At 53.2% G+C, this 19,661-nt stretch overlaps 1 protein-coding gene across 1 annotated transcript in view; it reads left to right on the top strand.

The window, feature by feature from the left end:
- TMEM108 (transmembrane protein 108) overlaps window positions 1-17,605 on the top strand; it is a 360,574-nt gene extending 342,969 nt beyond the window's left edge. Inside the window, exons 4-6 of the mRNA XM_024746253.1 lie at window positions 1,914-3,347; window positions 12,172-12,326; window positions 17,258-17,605. Of these exons, the coding sequence (XP_024602021.1) occupies window positions 1,914-3,347; window positions 12,172-12,326; window positions 17,258-17,380 (1,712 nt within the window). The 3' untranslated portion in view covers window positions 17,381-17,605. The remainder of the gene's footprint in view (window positions 1-1,913; window positions 3,348-12,171; window positions 12,327-17,257) is intronic.
- Window positions 17,606-19,661: the final 2,056 nt, after the last annotated feature.

Below are 19,661 nucleotides of genomic sequence, written 5' to 3'. Positions count from 1 at the left end.
TCACTGCTGGTGGGCGACCAGGAACGCCTGGGTGTTATATACCCCTTCTGCTACTGAGGGGCTTTGAACACGTTACTTAATCTCCCTCAGCCTCAACTTCCTGCCCCATCAAGTGGTTGTGAGGGTTAAATCGAGAGGGAAAGACGGGGCCAGAGCTGGTGCTCAGCGTTAAACAGATTTTAGGATTGACTCGGAGAAGGAGAAAACACTGTTGGTGTATGGGCTAGACTATGAATGAAAGTTTAGAGAAACTAGGTCACTTAGGGCAAAGTGTTGGTCCTGGAGATGTGGGTGCTGCCGTCTCTGCTCAGTCTGCTGTCCCTCAGCCTCCCCCACCCATTAAGTTAGACATGCAGGGTGAGGGGACACTGGTCCACCCCACCCTCCCCTAGTTGGAGGAGGCCTCAGTGGTGATCCTTGTTTCAAAGGAGTGTCAGGAGGTTTCCTCCTCCTCTCTGCTTCCAGAAACTCACCAGGGCCCCAGATGTCCCCTGTCAGCTTTGCTGACCACCCCAGGCTCCCAGGAATCACTGCCAGGGCCCCTGCTTTGACCATTCATCCTGCTGGAATCTGGTGGGGGAGGGAGGCGCCAAGAGAGTTACCAGGCCGAGGCCCACCTCTACCATTGTCTGGGTGGCTAGCAGGGCTGAAGGAAGGGCATGCGAGTGACCAAGCAGGGGGCTCATATGAACAGGGCGAGTGCTCAGGACAGAATCAGGTTTGTCAGGCGCTCCTCGGCAATACGGAGCAGCTCTTCCCAGCCTGTGTGTTGTACGGGGTGGTCAGTCTTCCCGTCTATAATCTGGATAGATCCTATGTCTCACATTGATATGAGGTGTTATTTTTAAAGATAGGCATATGCTGTTGTGATTAATAAAATCCATGCATATTTAGAAGAGTTTTTCAATATATAGGTTTTTGTCCTTGTGCATTTTTTCTCAGTGAACTAAAAGCATACACCACTTACCATCACGCAAAGTCCATGATTTCCTTCTAATGCTCAGAAGCGCTCCTCCTCCTCTAAAAGGCTAGGCACCACCAGTGGTTTTCCACAGAGTTCAGCCGCATGAGCACATAGGACATGCAGTTAACATGACAACAACCTTACAACCAGCGGGCATTCATGGAATGCACTTCTCCTGCAGGCTCTGTGCTAAGTGCTTAATAGGCACCAGATCTGGTCACCCTCTGAACCCCTGTCCCCTCCTGCCTATCGGTCTCCGATGGCACTGAGACGTCTCTGCCTTGTTTTAGGATTGTTTGTGGATTTGTACGAGCTCACCTAGGGCCAGAGACTGCCATGTTCATTCTTGTGTCTCCAGGGTCAAGGAGGGGCTGGACCCTCCTTAATCGTTTGGTGGGTGGGCCTGAATGAACAGAGGTCTGTCGTTTGTGCCTTTGTCTAGTTCATAAGTGGAAGAGTCAGAAGAGGTGTGGCAGCTGGTCTGCTCTGCCCACCCAAGCCCCACTCAGTGGCTCAAGGCAGCCCACACAGAGCTGCTGGCGTCCTTGTAGCTGCACTGGCCTTGACTGCTCCCTGGTGCAGAGGGCCAGCAGGCACTCAGAGGCCACAAGGCTTCTTCCATGCCCCTACCCCCAGCCTGTTGTAAGCAGCTGCCCTTGGGCAGAGGGCCATGGCATTTCAGAGCTGTTTGGGAAAGGATGGGCCTGGCTGGTTTAGCCAGCTCTGCTTCCCCTGTGGCTGGGTTCTCTCTGGGACAGGTGCTGGGTGGCACCGACCTGCTGAAGCTTCCCCACGTCCCCATGGTCCTGTGTCTGATGGGTGTGGACCTCAGGGATACTCCCGATGTCTCCCTTGAGTTCTCAGGCGTTTCAGTTTCGTGGGTAAGGAAGGCCCAGGGCCAAGCTGCTCCTGGGCATTTCACCTCTCTACTCTCTGTCTCCCTCGCAAGGCTTCCTCCTGACCTTGGCACTGACTGAAGCACTGGTATTTGCTGCCCAGGAACCATCTCCCAGGGAATCTCTTCAAGTCTTCCCCTCAGGCACCACCCCAGACACCATGGTGACAGCACCCCTCAGTTCTACCAGACACTCCTCCGTGGTGGCTGCCCCTTCTTCCATGGTGGCACTGACCCCTCATCCCGACGGACCCTCCTCACAGGCTGCAGCTTCCATGGCAACGACAATGCCCCATCCAAGCGGTCACCCTCCTAAAAACGCCATCTCCACCATCATGGCGAGGGCAACCACCCCCCATTCTGAAGGCCCCCTGTCCACAGGGCCACTTCCTGCTGCCGTGGCAACCACGTCCTCCCATTCAGAGGGCCGCCCCCCGGGCCAGGCTGTGCCCACCATCCTGCTGACAAAGCCAAGGGATGCTACCAGCCGTCCCCTCACAGCCCCCTCCCAGGCTACCCCACGCAGGCCCCCCAGGCCCCCTGGCTCCTCCCGAAAGGGAGCCAGCAGTTCACCACACCCTGTCCTGCCTGCACCCAGCGGTCACTCCAGAAGGAAGGAAGGCCAGCGGGGACGAAATCAGAGCTCCACGCATCTGGGGCAGAAGCGGCCCCTGGGGAAGATCTTTCAGATTTACAAAGGCAACTTCACAGGGTCTGTGGAGCCTGACACCTCCACCGTCACCCCCAGGAACCCGCTCTGGGGTTACTCCTTGTCTCCACAGCCCCAGATAGTGGCCGCAACCTCAGCGCCCAGCAGGACCTCGTGGGTACGACCCAACACGACCCTGGTGTCTGCGGAGGACAAGCCCGGCCTTAACAGAGCAGACCAGGGGGGTGGTCCCACCTTCACCAGCCAAGGAGGGGAGCCGGCCACCACAGCAGCCTCAGGCACCCCCGCCAGTCCACATCCTGCCCCAGTGCCTTCTCAGCACCCACGCGGTGACCCACAGGATGGCCCCAGCCACAGTGACTCCTGGCTTACTGTCACCCCTGGCACCAGCAGACCTCCATCTGCCAGCTCTGGGGTCTTCACGGCCACCATGGGGCCCATTCAGTCTGCCTTCGATGCCAGTGTCTCAGCCCCTTCCAAGGGGCTTCCTCAGGGAACATCCTCAGCCCCGCAGGCCCCGGCCCGCCCCCCCGGGGTTTCAGAAAGCACTGTTTCCCTAGCCAAGGAGGAAGCTGCGGCCACCCCTATGCCCACCATGACTGGCAGGGTGTCCAGTCCTCTCTCCACAGTGGTGTCCACAGCCACAGGAAACTTCCTCAACCGTCTGGTCCCTGCTGGGACCTGGAAGCCTGGAACAGCAGGGAACATCTCCCATGTGGCCGAAGGGGACAAACCCCAGCACAGAGCCACCATCTGCCTGAGCAAGATGGACATCGCCTGGGTGATCCTGGCCATCAGCGTGCCCATCTCCTCCTGCTGTAAGTGCCTCACCCTCTCCCTTCTCCCCCCACCCACCCACCACACCGGCTTGCCCATCCCTAGAATCCCTTTGCCCCACACGTGGGCAGCCCCCACCAAGTGGGCTGCAAACTTCCCAGAATCCTGGGAAAGGAGGTAGTAGAACAAGAATCATGGATTATCCCCACCCCTGGTCCTTGGCTGGTCAGGCCATGGCTCACATGCCCACTGATGGTAAATGCACAACTCCCAGGAGCTGTGGAGTCCAATCCGACTCTGCATGTGCAGAAAGAAACACCAAGCTGGGGAGGGGACATGGTCCCCCCAGGACCCCAGAGTTACTGAGCGGCAGGGCTGGGATGTGAGCTCCGAGCACCTGTCTTCCAGCCCAGGGCTCTTGTCGTGACACCACCCTGCCTGCTCTCTCCTGTAGCAACATGGCACCAATACACCGCAGGTTGAAAACTGGTGCTTCCAAACTTACAGGCTCTGAGTAGCAGAGCCCTCGCCTTCCTCCCCACCTCCCTTCCATCGCCCTTCCTGCTGTTCTTCTCCTCTCTCACCTCTTTTCCTCCCCCTCCTCTGTCTTCCCCTGAGAAAGAAGAAAAAATGAAGCTTTGATCTTACGGGAAGTTCTGTTAGCCTTGATAAAAACAGAGTTCTTGTAGCTAAATTGAGGCTTGAGAGTTACATGTGAATTTAGCAGTCCCTCCCCCATGTTTGGTTTGTTCACGGGTGGTGTGAGCTGATGCTTTGTGGACCTTGTCTTGTCTTTTGCTCTCACTGGTATGTGGGGAAGGGCTCCCCCAGGCCACCAGCGCCTCCTTGCTGCTGCCCATCACTCCTTTAATGAAGAGTCGAGGGGATTCCCCACTGACGGCTCCATAAAGAACCTGATGCAATCACTCAGGACCCAGGGCTTCCTTTACGTCTTCCCGGAGTATTCGATCCTCAGTTCTTATCATTCCTCTGATGGCCCCACAGGAATCCTCACTGTACCCGCCACTCCCCAACCCACACGGCCATCATCCAGGCACCCCCTCAGCCCTTCCAGGGGTGAGAAACCCCCTGTGCTCCCCACTCATCAGCCCCTTCTCCTGTGACCCCTTGGGTTGTTTCCAGCTCTCCTGGGGGCCTGAAATTCACCTCTTTGTAATTCCCACTCTTTGGTCCTAACCTGTGCCCTCTGAAACCATACATAAAACAAGTCCATCCACCAACCCCTGAGATACGTGAAATGGCTCTCAAGGGCAGGTTTTCCTTTTCCAAGCTGCTTATCCCTGTTCCTTCCAGTCTCTTCATAGGGCCACCTGGGCCTGGCCCTGGCCCTGGCCCAATCTGCCCCTCTGACAGCCTCCAGTTTACGCCTGCTTCCCCAGAGGGAGCACAGCGTTGCACATGCCCTGCTGTGACAAAGGAGAGCACGTGGCAGGTGCTCTCTTCTGGACACTTTGGTCACATCCGGGCATCCTGTACTGCGTCAGCTCCGTTGATTGTAATGCTTCACGTCACACCGTGGGCTCAGCCCAATCTCAGGGGGAACGAAGCCCCAGAAGCTTTCCACAGAGGAGGCTGTTAAGCTAGGTCTCCCAGCCTTTCCTGTTGTGGGTCGATCAAATGTCAGCACAGGAGGTGTGTGCCTTTAACATTAAGCTGATGTCTGCTTGGCACTGTGCTCTGGCAAGATCCTCCTTAATCTGGAGTCTGGACTCTTTCCAGGAGCCACATCTCTCCCAGCTCCCTGTCTCCTTCTAGTTGATAAGCAAAACAAACTTTCCACGTCAGGGGTAGGCGGCCTACATCTGCTCAAGGCCCCAGTGCAGGAAAAGTGAAAATGTTTGCAGGTTGCATATTTCATTCTTTCATTAAGCAGCTGTATTGTCACTCATGGAAGCACAGAGGTATTCATAAAACTGTAATTGCCCACGTCTAAAACAGAAGAATGATAATGAGAAAATGTAGCGCTCTTAGCCAATAAATTATTAATAATGGTCATATTTGAGAAGTAATCACATTAGAGACAGCTTTCTAATTTTCCATTCTTTCCATGTGTCTAGAGGCTCTAGTTTACAAAGGGAGTTCCCATTATTTTGAATCATTCATCCTTAAAACAGACTAGCCAGAGGAATAAAACAAAACAGAAAAAGCAAACATACCATACAGGTAGGGAGTAAATCATCAAATGAAGTGACTTGCCCAGGGTCCCTGTCACACATGAGTCAGCCCACATCTGGTGGTGGAATCCGTCTGACTCAGCACAGCATTTCCTGAGCGCCCGCTGTGTGCCAAGCACCGTTCCAGCACTAGGGACCTGGAGGTGGCTGCTGTGGCTCCCCACACCCCCAGCTGCCAGAGCCCTCTCCCCACCTGCACCCCCACGGGCCACACCCACCTGCGTTTGCAGTTCTAAAAACTTCTCCAGCCCTTTTGCTATGTCTGAGGTTGAGATTAGATCAGGTTTTACTGCAAAGTGGAAAACCCATGGGCTGCCTAAACCATGCATAGTAACATCAGCCAAGACAGGAGCAAGGACGCAGCCTGGAACTGCACCGTGAGAATGCTTCTGGCCCTGACAGGAGCCTTCAGCTGCAGGGATAGAGCATATTACTTCATAAAGGAAGATTGCCCCTAGGAACTGCAGCCCCTGCTTCCTTTGGTGTCTGTCTTGCATTTCCACCATCCTCAGGCCACAAGGTTCCAGCCTAGCTGCCTCCACAGACAGCTCCCTGTCCTGTGGGACCATCATTGACCCTGTGAAGGTGCTGATGAGAGGGGCATTGAGAAAGGAGACACTTGTCCAGCTTGAGAACGCTGTGCTCTTTGGAAGCACAGATGAGTAACTAGCCAGGCTGTTTTCATAGCCTGGCGCCGCTCGAGTCATCAGGCAAGCAGATGTCTTCCAGGGCTAAGGGCCCTTGTATTTCAGACCTTCCCAGAAGCTACATTTATCCTAAAGCAAACTCTCCAGCCCTCAAAGAAGGGTCTCCTCCTTTGCTAGTTTGCCAGATATTTCAGGCGATCTGTGCTGGTAGCACAGTGTGTGCATAGATTTCCTCCTCTGGCTTTTCAGAGTAGCCCTAGCCCTGGTCCTGCTTTTCTGCATTCAGCAGAAACCAGGCTTCAGAGGCCAGGGCTGCCAGGCAGGCTGGCAAGTCCCCAGTTTCTGATGGAAGCAGAGGGTGATCACAGCAAGCCTCAGGCCTGCCCAAGAAGGGATGTCACCACTTCCACCTGTCCTTCCAGATCGTGAGCCCCGCCCAGCGGTTGGATGTATATTGTGCCAGGTCTGAGAAATGCTTTGTCTCCTGAGCCACGCTGGAGACAGCCACACACAGTTTCAGATGTGCTGAGAACCGAAATTGATTGGATCCAGGCCACATTTGGCTGGGTCCCGGGAGCCGTGTGGCTCCTGAGCCGGTCTCTGCTGCCACCATCAGGACACACAGCCCACCACCTCCTACTGGAAGCCTCGGCCTGGCACTGAAGGGGTCCCCACTCTCAGCTGTCAGTGCTCTGGGTTTTCATCAGGTCAGTTGTGTGGCTCTACCAGGTTCCCTGGCCTGTCCTGCACATGCCACATCCATTCTCGAGAATGTCGTCATCCAGCCTCCTTGAAGGAGATGGGGGTTATATGGGGTGAAAGCAGGAAGCAAGGCCAGCTACGCATGTTGTTCATCATCAGTCCAAGTTGAGCTGTCCAAAGCAGAGTAGCGCGTCTCGCTGACCCTGGACCTGTGAGCGCCCATGTGCACCTTGCCCAGAGCAGGTTGGCTTCCTTCCAGATGCACAGTAAATGCCGTTGGAGCATCAGCACAGCACTCAGATAACACATCCTGTGCCCATATGGCTCTTGGATATATACCAGTTGTTCTGTGAATGTTACTGAAAGCTGAATGTATCTGTGTACCTTTTACTCACAGACCCCAATGACTTTGTAGTTATTATATTAAAAAACCTGGGTCTGAAGTGCTTTTCCAGTAAAAAGAATAGAAGAGACTAGAACAGGAAGGAAGTTTGACAAGGAGGTTGTCTCCTTGGGGCTTATGAGCCAATTGAAGGAAGAGGGGAAGCCTTTGGACAAGGCAGGCTTGTCCGGGGGTGTCCCCGAGGTTGGACCAGAGTGCCGTGGCCGCGCTCTCACAGCTGTTCCCTGTGCTTCCTGACCAGCGCCCCCTGCAGGAACCTCCTGGAGCTTCCTCAGGCACATCCCTACCCACCAGGCCGGGAAGTCAATGAGCCCCCAAAACTGCTTTCCCCAGGCCCATGGCCTCTGTCCAGCCTGGTCTCCTTCTACATCCTGAGGCCTCCCCTGGCCTCCTCCCCAACCTCCAAAGCGGGGAAATGACTGTCCACAGCTGGGCTGGCACCGCTGGACTAATCCCCCTTGAGGGTCTCTGGTTTCTCATCTCCCTAATGAGGGGCCAAACTGAGACGTCAGAGCTCCCTGCCCTCTCTCACTTTCCTAACTTTAAACCCTTGTGAATCACTTGAGAGGAAGCCTGGTGTGATAGGAAGCCTCGGCTTGGGAATCAGACACACCTGGACGTAACCCCAGCTCTCCCACTCGTCACCTGTGGGACTTGGACAGGTTAAGCCTTGGGCCAGTGTTTTCTCACCTGTGCAAATAGGACTAGCGTCCGCTGTGTTAATTCAGGGCCTTCAGGAGGCAGATACCAAAACAGAATTAGGCCTGCAAGAGATTTACTGGGGAAACACCTGTGCGGTCTTAAGGAAGGGGCTGGAGGAGGCAGGGAGAGCCTCAGACCGCAGTGCATGTATGGCACCTGAGGAAGGAGAAGGGGCCAGAGGGATGGGAAGGAAGAGGCTTCCCAGCAGTGCAGTGCAGTCCTAAGGAAGTTTCTGCCAGGTGAGGGTAGTCCTCAGGCTGTTAGGGGAGTCTCCTGTCCTGCAGGAACAGGCCTGCACAGTCAGCCACGGCTGGGAGCAGCCCGGGAAGCGTGGCCTCGGCACACACATGGTGGTGAGTCCAGGGGCCGGTGGCCGGAGCGGTCCCTCGGCTGTGCCCCTGCAGCAAGAAAGCTGAGCAGGCACTCCCAGGGCTGCAGCAGCCTCCCCAAAGGCTTGCTACGTACAGCAGAGGGGATGCATCTGAGGTCCTATCACAGCATCTGCCACGGAGAGGTGCCGGATGAGGGCAGTGGTCAGAGAGTGATTATATTCATCTTGTTGTCAGGATTTGCCACGCATTCTCCAGCAGGCCATGGAGAGCACTTTCATCAGGTATTTGAAAAGCAACCTCAGGGTCCTGTACGCTCTCATTTCCATTTCCCATCACACAACAGGTCCCATCCCTAAAATGAGGCCCCTCCCAGAAACGTCAACACAGTACCTGGACTCCGTCTTCACATCAGCAGCCCTCCTCCTTCCCGTCATACATCTGACAAGATACAGCTGATTCCCCACTGACATGCCTGGGAAGCCGAGAGAGCTTGCTTCACCCTCACTCCAGTTTCAAAACTGTAGGAAATAGGGATCTCACTGACCTCCTTGAGAGTCTTGACAGCTGCTCCCTTTGGAGAAGCAGAGCAGTTGAAGCTTTCAGTGGCATGGGAGAGGGGTGGCTCACGCCCTGTGTGTGCACGGAGCTGTGCGGTTTACGCAGTGCTTCCACAGGCACGCCCCATCCAGTGCTCAGGATGAGCTAGGACAATGACCATCAACGTCAGGGTGGCAGAGACCTGGGTTCAAGCTCCAGTAATTAGCTGGGTAACCAGGATCAATTCTGTGAACCTCCGTGAACTGCAGTTGCCTCTTCTGTGAATGGGAAGAGTGCCAGCACCTTCCTCAGGCAGCTATCTTGTGGGTTAAATCAGACTGTAGAGCACCTGGGAATAGAGATTCCATAAGTCTGATTGTACTTTTCTTTCTGGGATGAAAGTTCAGACCCCAAAATAATGAAAGCGCTAAGCCACAGTTGGAGGCCTGGCCTTGAACCACCCAACAGTTGTGCAGTGTAGTTTTTCTTTCAGGATGTCTCTTCAGGGATGATGCTGAGAGAACAAGAAGGAAACTCTTATTAATTAAGCACCAGGCAGGGCGCTCAGCATTTTGCATTCATGATCTCTAACTCTCCTTACATCCTGGTGGAGTCCGTAGTGATCAGCGTGATGAAGTGACACCTAGTGTAACTCACAGCAGAGTCAGACTTGAACGCAGGTCTTTTGGACTCCAAGCCCGTGCTCTCCCTGCAGCTGGGCTGGCTTCTGGCATGTAAGCGAAATGGTGTTTGAGAGGCACCAGGAACTCCCTGATAGACGTGTAATCAGACCGGGGGCACTAACAACATGGGAGGGGGAGAAAGCTAGGAACAGAACTCCCCATTCCGACCCCCAGCCCTTCCCGCTGGTCCTGCATCCTAAACAGGCCCAGGCCTCGGAGCAGGGGCAGTGTGGGCTCAAAGGGCACTGGACTGGGGCTCAGAGGACCTGGATTCTACAACCTGCACCCACCCGGGTTAGCAAGGGGGTTCATGAAGCCTAGCCCTCTCCCTGTGGCTTAGGTTTGCCCAGCTTGAATCCCCCTGGGCTGCTTCACCATCCCAGTCCTGGAGCAGGGTGAAAAGTAGTGACCCTGAAGAATAAAGACTCCAGAAAAGGGGAGAGGGGACCTGGGGCCTCGCCCCAGTCCCACCACTCGCTGTGACCTGTGGCAAGTCAGCTGGCTGCTTTGGACCAGTCTTCTCATCTGTAGAACAAGGAGATGAGCCCTAATCTAGCAGATTTTCAGGCTGACTCTGCAGCCTCCCTCCTCACCCCTTCCTCCTTCAACCAGTTGAAGAAAGGGCTCTTTGGAAGGAAGGGAGGAAACCCACAAAGCTTGAAGGAATCTCTGCCAGCCGGTCTAAAATTTCTTTTTGCTCAAATATTCAGAAATCGCCTTTCTATTTTTAAAACTTTTTGTGGGGACCTGGAAAAATGGTAACCAAAGTAGAAGTCTTTTTGATCAAAGCAGATTGGCTAGAATGGAAATTTGTCGAATCTCTTGACTCTGCCTGGAAGCCTTTTCAGGTTGAGATACCAGCAAGGCCAACAGCAGGGAAGAGCTACAGAATTACCCAGTCAGCCCGCAGGGCTCTTGGTTCTGGGCCCTGAGGTCTCAGCCTGTGTGGATGCCAGCTTTTGCATCTTCCCCACACCCTAGCGTGCACAGGCCCCCAAAGACAGCCAAGCCTTCGGGCTGCGGTAGACAGGGATAGCCTCCACTGCCCCCCGATGGCCATTGCCACCACAGTACCAGCCTTTGTGGGCCGCTCAGCATGGGCCTTCCCCCGACTCCCCAATGCCGATGATGGGCACCGCCAGGTTGTTGGATACAGCCCTGCCCAGCCCTGGCCGAGAGTTTCACCCACCCTGTGGGCTCTGGTGATGGGAGCCTGGGCAGGAGGTGCCCAGTCTTCATTTACCGGCTTCTCCCCAAGAAGGCTCCTGTCATCCTGGTCCTTGCATCAGCTGTTCCCCTGTGTGACCCTGGACAGGCCACCCCACCCTCCGACCTCGGAAGCCTTCCCTGTCAGCATGTCCAAGCCACTCTGTTCATACCTGGTTCATCAGCAACATCCAAACGTGCTGCTTCCTCCCGGGGCCCCCGAGTCTCCGAGACTGAACAGACAGTGTGGCACATTGAGCTGTGTGGAGGCCGCGTCAGGCCCGCCTGTGCAGTGCGGACTCCACATAAGCGTTTGGCTTGTCTTTGTGAGGCAGAATCGTAGATGGTTGAGAGCATGGACTTGGGAGTCCAGATGTCTGGGTTTGCTCTTGGGCAAGTCACTTCACCTCTCTGAGTCTCCGTTTTCCTTTCTGTAAAATGGGGACCTCATGGAGTTATGTAGAGGATTAAATGAATTAATGTTTCTAAAGTGCTTGGAGCCACCTGGCACATAAATGCTATAAGACTGTTAGCAGCTATTTGTTTTTGACGATGATGATGAGGCCAGAGCAGCTGTTTTATCAGGGTCCAAGACCTCTGCCCAGAGATTTGCTCTGTGAACCTCTGCCCTCTGTGGAAGTCAAGGCTCATTTTGTAAAATTCCCTGGGCTCTTCCCGTCTCTCTGCCATGCTCTCGCTCTGACTGAGAACGCTCCTTATCAGTCCCACGGTGCAACGTGGTGCACACATGCCATTCCCTGAAGCCAAGCTCTGGGGAGCCCTCCCAGCGAGAGAGCAAGGCCTTTCCTTGGAGCAAACTCACTGGGTGGCACTGCAGCATGCACTAGCAACCAAAATTGCATCCACGCCTCTTGCCCCTGAGCCTATGGAGGCAGCCTCTGAGCATCGCTCTGGCCTCACCTCCCACCTCACTCTCCCACACCCACCCCACTCCAGCCATGCGACTCTTTCCTCACACACAGGCAGCTTGTCCCCACCTCAGGCCCTTTGCACATGCTGTTCCCTCCACCTGGGACACACTGCCCCTGTTCCACCCATGGCCAGCTTCTTCCCCAATTCCAGTCTCAGCTGTAAGGTCACTGCTCAGGCAAGCCTTTCACAATGGAGCCTCTCCCCCAGCTACCCCCTGCTGTCTCTCTCACTTTGCCACGTTTTCTTTTCTTTGAACAGTTCTCTTGTATATTGTCTGACCCCCGTGCACCTCTCCATCCACATGCTAGGCGGGAAGCTTATGAAAGCAGGGCAGTCTTGTCTTTCTCTTTGCTCCCCCTCTCTCCAGCACCCTGCACAAAGCAGATGCTCAGCGTTTATAGATATTTGTTGAGCAGATGAACAAACGAATCAACGAGCAGGGCAAGTGGCTGGATGTGTAACCGTCATGGCCTGCCTGGCCCTGCTCGCCACCCTCCCGCTCTCTAACACGGACTCTCTGAACAGCCGTCTTGCTGACCGTGTGCTGCCTGCGGAAGAAGAAGAAGCCGGCCAACCCCGAGAACAGCCTGAGCTACTGGAACAACGCCATCACCATGGACTACTTCAGCAAGCACGCCGTGGAGCTTCCCAGGGAGATCCAGTCCCTTGAAACCTCTGAGGTAACGAGCCCCAAACCAGGGGCTGCCCCGGGGAGGGCTGCCGCTGTGGGAAGAGCACAGGCTCCAAAGAGAGCAGAGCAGCTGCCTGCCTGTTAGTGCCTCGCTCCTCCGAGCAGCGTGGCCCCAGAGGCTGTGAGCCCGCCCAGCCCTGCCAAGTGGGCATCTGCATTAGCGAGAATCCCCGGGGGCCTTCTGCTCACGTTGAAGTTTGAGAAGAACGGTTCTTGGGACTTGGGGTTTCTGGGAACAAGTCAACGACTGTTCACTGAGGATCGTTTGGGGGCAGGCACTCTCTGGGGACTGTGAAGGTGAAAGCTTGCTCTCAAGGGGCCCAGGATCCAAGATTTGGGGTGAGGTACAAACCCCGACATCATTCAAAGCAAACTAGGGGGGCTACAGGGAGAGGTACAGAGCTGTGGAACCCAGTGGAGGAAAGCTTCACAGTGCAGGTGCTGGAAGGGAGAGTATTTGCCTGAAACCCCCAGCTGGCCAGTGAGAGAGCTGCACTTTGACCCAGGTCTCTCTGACTGAAGACCTCTTTCCACTCCCACCGGAAGATAGGGCAGAGGCCAGGGTGCGGCTGGAAAGGTAGATGGATTAGGCACGGCCTTGGATGGGGTTGAATGGAGTTTGTGCTTTAGTCTTGGGCAGCGGAGAGTCATTGAAAGTTTTGCGCTTTTTGTGAACTAGTTGTAGAAAGATTGTGCTGATGGTCTGGTAAGGGCACGTCGTCAGTGAAGGTATAGGGAGGAAAGGAAGGGTAGTTTAGTGGATGGATGAATGGATGAGAGGACAGACAGACACACAAAAAATAAGTAGGTCACCTGGGATACAGTTGAGATGGCCCTGGAGAAGGATGGCAGACGTCTGAGTAAAGGCAGGGGTAGCTGAGAACTTCTGGAGGAACCGTCCCCTCTCATCCCTCCAGCAGCCAGATGAGCATTTATAAACAGACATGTGATCACATCACTCAAAACCCTTCAGTAGCTTCCCATTGCTGGTAAGTTAAAGTTCAAAGTCTGTTCAGGGCCTGCCAGGTGGACCAGTCCCCGCCCAACTATCCAGCCTCATGTTATGCCCTCTCCCTCTTGTTTGCTAAGCTCCGGCCACATTGCATTTCTTTTCATTGCCTTATGGCACCAAGTTACATCCCACTCCAGGGCTGTGCATGAGCTGTTCCCTCTCCTGGCATGTCTTCTGTCCCTCCCTGGCACCCCCTTCGCTGTTCACCTCAGTGACTCCTACCCACCACTCAGGGCCCAGTCCAACCGTCACTTCCTCAGAGAGGCCTTCCCTGTCTCCAGGCTGGGTTCACTCTCCTGTCATATGGTCTCAGCTCCTGTGCTTTTCCATCATGGCACTTATCAAGGTTGTCACTGTGCAGCTACTGGTCTGACATTATAGGTAGAATGTCCTTCCCCCACTGGAATAACCAGTTATCCCCACATTGCTGACGCCAAGGGCCATTCTGGGCACTCATTCTACTCCATCTACCAGCAGCATCGGCACAGTCGGTCGTTTCCTCCTCAAAATGTTTCTCCACTGGCATCTGGGCCCCATCCTGTCCTGCTCTCCCCACCCACCCGCAGCTCCTCCTCAGTCTCCGTCGTTGGCCTCTGTCTTGCCCCGACCTCCAGTCATGGGAGGGCGCACGCTCAGTGTTCCCACACTGCTTCTCTTCTCTTTCCTCTCAGCTCCATGCCTTTAAATCCCATTCCTCACTGTGACTACCAAGTTCTGCCCTAGGCTGGCCGTCTCCGCTGAGCTCCAGACCCGTGTGCCCAGCTACAGATGCACACGTTTCTAACAGGCATCTCCCAGCCAACAGCCCGAGACTGAACTCTCGGCTTCTCCCTCCTGCCCCGACGCCCAGAAGGCCCCCTGGTGTTTCTCATTATTAGATGGCACCGCGGCCGCCTTCTCCTCTCGCACATCCCACCTCCCGTCTGTCTGCAGCCCTGCTGGTTCTTCCTCCACGTGAGCAGGGCTCACCACTTGCACTGTGACCCCTCGTCCAGGTTGCCATCACCCCTCGAATTGTGGATTGCTGCCATCGCTCTGCAAACAGTTCTCCCCGCTACTGGCTACCCACCACGGTCTATCCTAAACGGAGCAGCCAGATGATCTTTCCAAGGCAGGACCTCCCGTCAGCCACGGCTCCCACGCTTCACAGGGACCCTGTTCACACTTTGGACAGAATCCAGATTCCTCCTAGCAGGGGTTTCTCGGGCTGGCCCTGCCCCACCTCCTCCCCCTCTGCCAGAGAGCACATGCCCCAGCCCAAGAGTGAGCTCGTCCTGGCACCTGTCTGAAATGCTCTTCTCCCGACTGCCTCCACCCCTCACTTCCTCCAGGCCTCTGCTGCAATGCCACCTCCTCAGGGAGGCCTTCCCTTACTGCTCTACACAGGTTAGAACCCCACCCTCCAACCCCTGGTGCTCTGTCCCCATCCCTGTTTTGAGCACTTCTCACTGCCTGGCATTGCACCCTTCTCTCTCTGTTGACTGGTGTGCATCCATCTCACCTACTACGACATAAGCTGCCTGAGGGCAGGAGGGTTGTTTGCTCTGTTCACTGCCCTATACCCAGCTCCACGAACAGTGCCCAGCACATGGTAGGTACTCTGTAAATGGTTGTCACATGAGTGAATTTTACTCACGATTTACCCATTACCCAGCCCAAAGCCTGACACACAGTGGACGCTCAGTAAGAAGCTTTAGCTGAAGGGCAAACAGGGACAGGCCTCACAATGGCATTGACCTTTAGTGTGGCCAGGGTGCAATTTGGTGGCAGAAGTGTTCCTGAGAACTGTTACAGTGAGTGAAAAAATAGGTAACTTGGACAGGGGGCTGGCCCACTTTGAGTGTGGGCCATGCACCCGGGATCCTAAACTCATATGCTCTTTACAAATTGGTAAATGAAAACCAAAGCTAAAAAAAAAAAAAAAAAAACCAAAGCTAGAGTACGGTGCCGGTGAGCGTACTGTCACAAGTACCCTGCTTGCAGAGGCCGCAGTCCCCAGGGTCAGGAGGCTGCAGCAGCACCAGCGGCAGAAAGCTCTGCCGGCTTTAGAGTGGGTTTCTCACCCTCCCCTCCCAGCCAGCCCCCTCCCCTCGTTCTGCTGTATTCTCAGTAACAGCGGCTGTCCCCTCCCTGGGTACAGAGGCCCTGCCGCCCACCCACAGAGCAACCACAGTCACAGGACCATGAGCTCACTGCCGGGCTGCCAGTGTTGGAGGCTGCCAAGTGCTTTGCCTAAGCAAGTTTCCCCGGTGCCCTGCTCCCCTTCTGGGCTGATGAAAGCCACAAAACAGAATCTGGGCTGTATGGACAGAGTTGTGATGCCCAGAGGCGCCTGGAAACTTTTCCATGCTTTCTCTTCTTTTTCCCTCCCCTCCTTCTGTTTTCTTCTTTCCTGCCTTAGTTATTTTCTACATAACCTTCTCTTTTCTACGCAGAGTAACTTCTCCCACGTGGTTCACCCTTGAATGCTTGCGTTGTGAGAACTGTAAAGCCGCAAGCCAGATCTCAGGCTCCAAAATTCCCGTCCGCAGCTCAACCCCAAAGCCCAGTGGAGAAGGAGGATTTCTGTCCCCTCGCTGACATGCTGCCCTATTCTCCTTACATAGACGGCTGGTCCCACATCCACCCTTTGGATGGGCGCACAGCTGATTCCAGACAGTGAAGGAAATTCTTGTCTTCTGAAAAGACATTTACAACAAATGACCTTTCTTCCTGTCTCTCCTTATTACCCATAAAGTAATACGTACTGGTCAAAAATAACATGTTTTGTTTAAAAATAAACTTCAGAGTATTAATCGTGGCTTCTTAAGACGAAGCCATTTCTAAGCTGGTCTGGCCTAAGCCGGTTACATCTAGGCCTGCTGCTGAGTCTTTGCCCTGAAATAGCCTGCAGGCTCTGAGCCTTCAGTTGTGTAGAATTGGAACAAACTATGGCTTTTTTCTCTACGTTAACACCTGGGCCTGAGTCTGGGAACAGCCATTTTGTGGCCCCCAAGTGCTTGCAGTCCTTGGTAGCTGCAACCAAAGCCATTCAGATGACCCGAGCAGATTGTCTGTTTCTAGGCTTTTCCACTCCTCAGGCTGTGTAGGCGACTGAATTTTTCACTCACCACCTATTGTGCAGTCACACAGAGATTGAGATCCCTTCAGCTCAGCACATCTAGTGCTACAAGAAATGGGCCGAGAATTCTGACCAGGCTATGGCAGGATTCGGGAGGGTAGAATTAGCCTTGGAGGCTCTGACAGGTGGGTGGCAGGAGAAGAAGGAGGTGGGCAAGCACAGGGTATGTTCAGTAAAGAAAAGTGGTGAGGCCTCCCAGAGGTCTGTGAGAAAGAGGCAGGAAGGAGAGTCTGGGGCCCAAGTGGACCAGGTTTTGCCCACCAGGGCAGCGTGGAAAGCAATGCCACCTCTGGCAGCCTGAGGTGGAGGTGATTCAGGAAGCAGGAAGTCTTCTTTGGAAGCTGCTATAAAAGTCTGAAAAAAGAGCAGAAAGGGCTCTGTACCCCAGCATCAGCAGTGAGGATGGTGAAAAATGGTTGTGGTGGGGAGTAAAATAGGTGAAGGGGATTAAGAGGAACAAACCTCCAGTTATATAATAAATAAGCCTCGGGGATGTAACGTACACCATAAGGAATATGGTCGATAATATTGTAATAACTTTGTATGAGGACACACGGTTATTAGACTTATCGTGGTGACCATTTCATAATTGTGTAAATGTCAAATCACTATGTAGTACACCTGAAAGTCACATAATATTGTTATGTTGACTATATTTCAATAACTTTTTTAATGTTTACCAAGCACTCCCAAGGGGAAGTAAACGTCCCCGTGGGTACGTTTCTTTAAGAATGGCCACCTGATAACCCCTACCCAGCTCATGCCATCTGCTCCCTCTGTCCCCCAGGACCAGCTCTCGGAGCCCCGCTCCCCAGCCAACGGTGACTACAGAGACACCGGGATGGTCCTCGTTAACCCCTTCTGCCAAGAAACTCTGTTTGTGGGAAACGATCAAGTGTCGGAAATCTAACTGCAGCAGCCCTCGCTTTGCCAGTCCCTATCTTTCGGCTCTAAATTATCAATATACAAATATATATTATAAATATAATCTTTGTGTAACCCTGACTTGATGAGAAACATTTTCAGCTTTTTTTTCCTAAGAATTGTCAACATCTTTTTTATAAGTGTGGTTTAAAAAAAAAAAACCTGACAGAACAATCCGTGGCTTTATAAAATAAAGGTATTTATAAGCAAAGCAGTTGCATTGATTGCTTCTCTTCATAACTGTCCTTGAGCATGTAGGGGGTCCCAGCAGCCCCAGGCAGGTGAGGGGAGAGACCGACTTGTACAAGTTAATGTTAAAACGGCCAGGTGCACGGCCTCTGAGGCTTCTTAAAGCTCTGGTTCCTCTCGATTCAATGTGAGGGACCCATTTCCGCCCCCTCCTCCACACACCGGCGACGGAGCTGGGCCGCCACCTAGAGGGACACCGGCGGACAAGGAAGAGGGAGCACCTCATCCTCCCAGGTGCCCGGAGCCTCGCGACGGCACAGTTGGGATTCGGACGCAGGCAGTAGCTGGAGATCGCGGAGGCATCCTCAGGCCACGCCCCCTGACAGCCCACACAGGGAGCGTCCAGGCAGGACTGCCTTCCTGGGCGACAGAAGGCTCCCCTCCAAGCACATCCCTGCATCCTCCCACCAACCACAAATGCATTAGACAGCGTGCCTTTCTCTGGAGAGGGTTTGGATGCGGATCCCAGCCCCGGAGCTTCGGAACGCTTGCTCTTCTCCAAGGATCCAACGTTTTGGGGTTCACCTTCGTTTTCTCAAAAGACCATCACATCACACCGCTGAGGAACGTGTTTGTGGAAGAAACCTTGGTGTGTGGAGCTGTAATTTTCTAAACCTTCCTCCCAGGATCTTAAAATAACAAGATTGCCAAAGCACATGGCTCGGGAGGAAGATGTCATTGTATTCTTGTTCAGCCCTGCAGGCCTGCCTGGGGGTCACGGGGACGTCTCCCCTCACTGCTCTCTCCATCGGTGGTCACCTGCTGCCCCGTGGGCCCACGGCCAACAGGAGTCGGACCCCCAGAGATGTGAGAGGGGCTTCCAGAGATGGCTGCTTCTCCATTTTATCCCTACTGTATAGTGGCTGGGAGAGAAGATAACTGCTTTGACCTTCCTTCTCTAAAAGAAAAATAGTTTGATAGTATATTTTGAATATAGATGTTCTTATAGTCGGATTGGGACCTGAACTTGAATGTTATGTCATATGTTCGTGTTATTGCTGTGGTCTCTTTATCATAACTTTTTCCTTTCTTCCTACATTTTCCTTTAAAAAAAAAAAAGATGGCCTTCAAAAGTGTGTGTTCTCAATGTCCTGTGAACCTACTTAACATGAGTTTGGTGACTGTCTGTCTTCAAAGACTCTTCAACCCACAAAGAAGCAGGTTATGTGTTACTCTGAGATTCATTTCCCAGCGTGTTGCTGTCTGATCTTTCAACCTTCTTATCATAATATTTCTGTCAGTGATTGCATTTAAAATATCAATGTGTGTGTGTATACAGAGAAAGAAATCTGTTTGAAAAGTAAAATTTATATATAATATATGTAATCAGAGATACATATGTTATATATACATATGTGAGATGTATGACTTATTTTTCCTTATCCGCAGAATTCAGCTACCATGTATATATAAATAAACTTATTTTATTAGCCAGAGGATTAAGTTGCTAATACATTTTGCATTCTTTTCATTTTTAAATAACTTTTAAGTCTTCCTTCAGTACCAACACTACCTGTCCATCTGTATTTTTTAATCTAACAGTAAGTTGGATTTTTATCAGAGTGATGAGCTAATAGCCATTTATCATTTGGTAAAAAATTCTTTAGAAACATGTTTGGGATTTCTCCTCCCAAAAGTCATTTGTCTTCAGGTCTTTGGAGATACTGGTGTCAAGACACACCCTCCTCCCCTTCCCTGGGCTCAGGACGGTATTGTAAATATCTTTGGTCAGAGAAATCTGAAGTTAACCTCGCCACTGAGTGTCACCATTCCGTAGAGTAACAGTGCCTAAACACGGCACCTTTGTAAACAATGTAATTAGTGGCTTGAGCTCTTCATTTAGCCTTGGATGATGCATCCTAGAATTCCTGCAGCTCCTGGGACCCATCAGCATCACCTGTTTTAAGAGGATGTTATTATAACACAGACTAATGGGAGCCACGGGCCTTCGGGGTGCACCAGAGGTGGTGTTCTCAGTCATCTAAATAAACAAGGGGCACTGCCAGCCTTTACTTGAT

This window comes from Neophocaena asiaeorientalis, unplaced genomic scaffold (genome assembly GCF_003031525.2).
Source record: "Neophocaena asiaeorientalis asiaeorientalis breed wild unplaced genomic scaffold, Neophocaena_asiaeorientalis_V1.1 scaffold437, whole genome shotgun sequence".
In the NCBI taxonomy this organism is placed as follows: domain Eukaryota; kingdom Metazoa; phylum Chordata; class Mammalia; order Artiodactyla; family Phocoenidae; genus Neophocaena; species Neophocaena asiaeorientalis.
The sequence above is the reverse complement of the archived record's forward strand: the minus strand, read 5'-3'. Positions and strand labels throughout refer to the sequence as shown.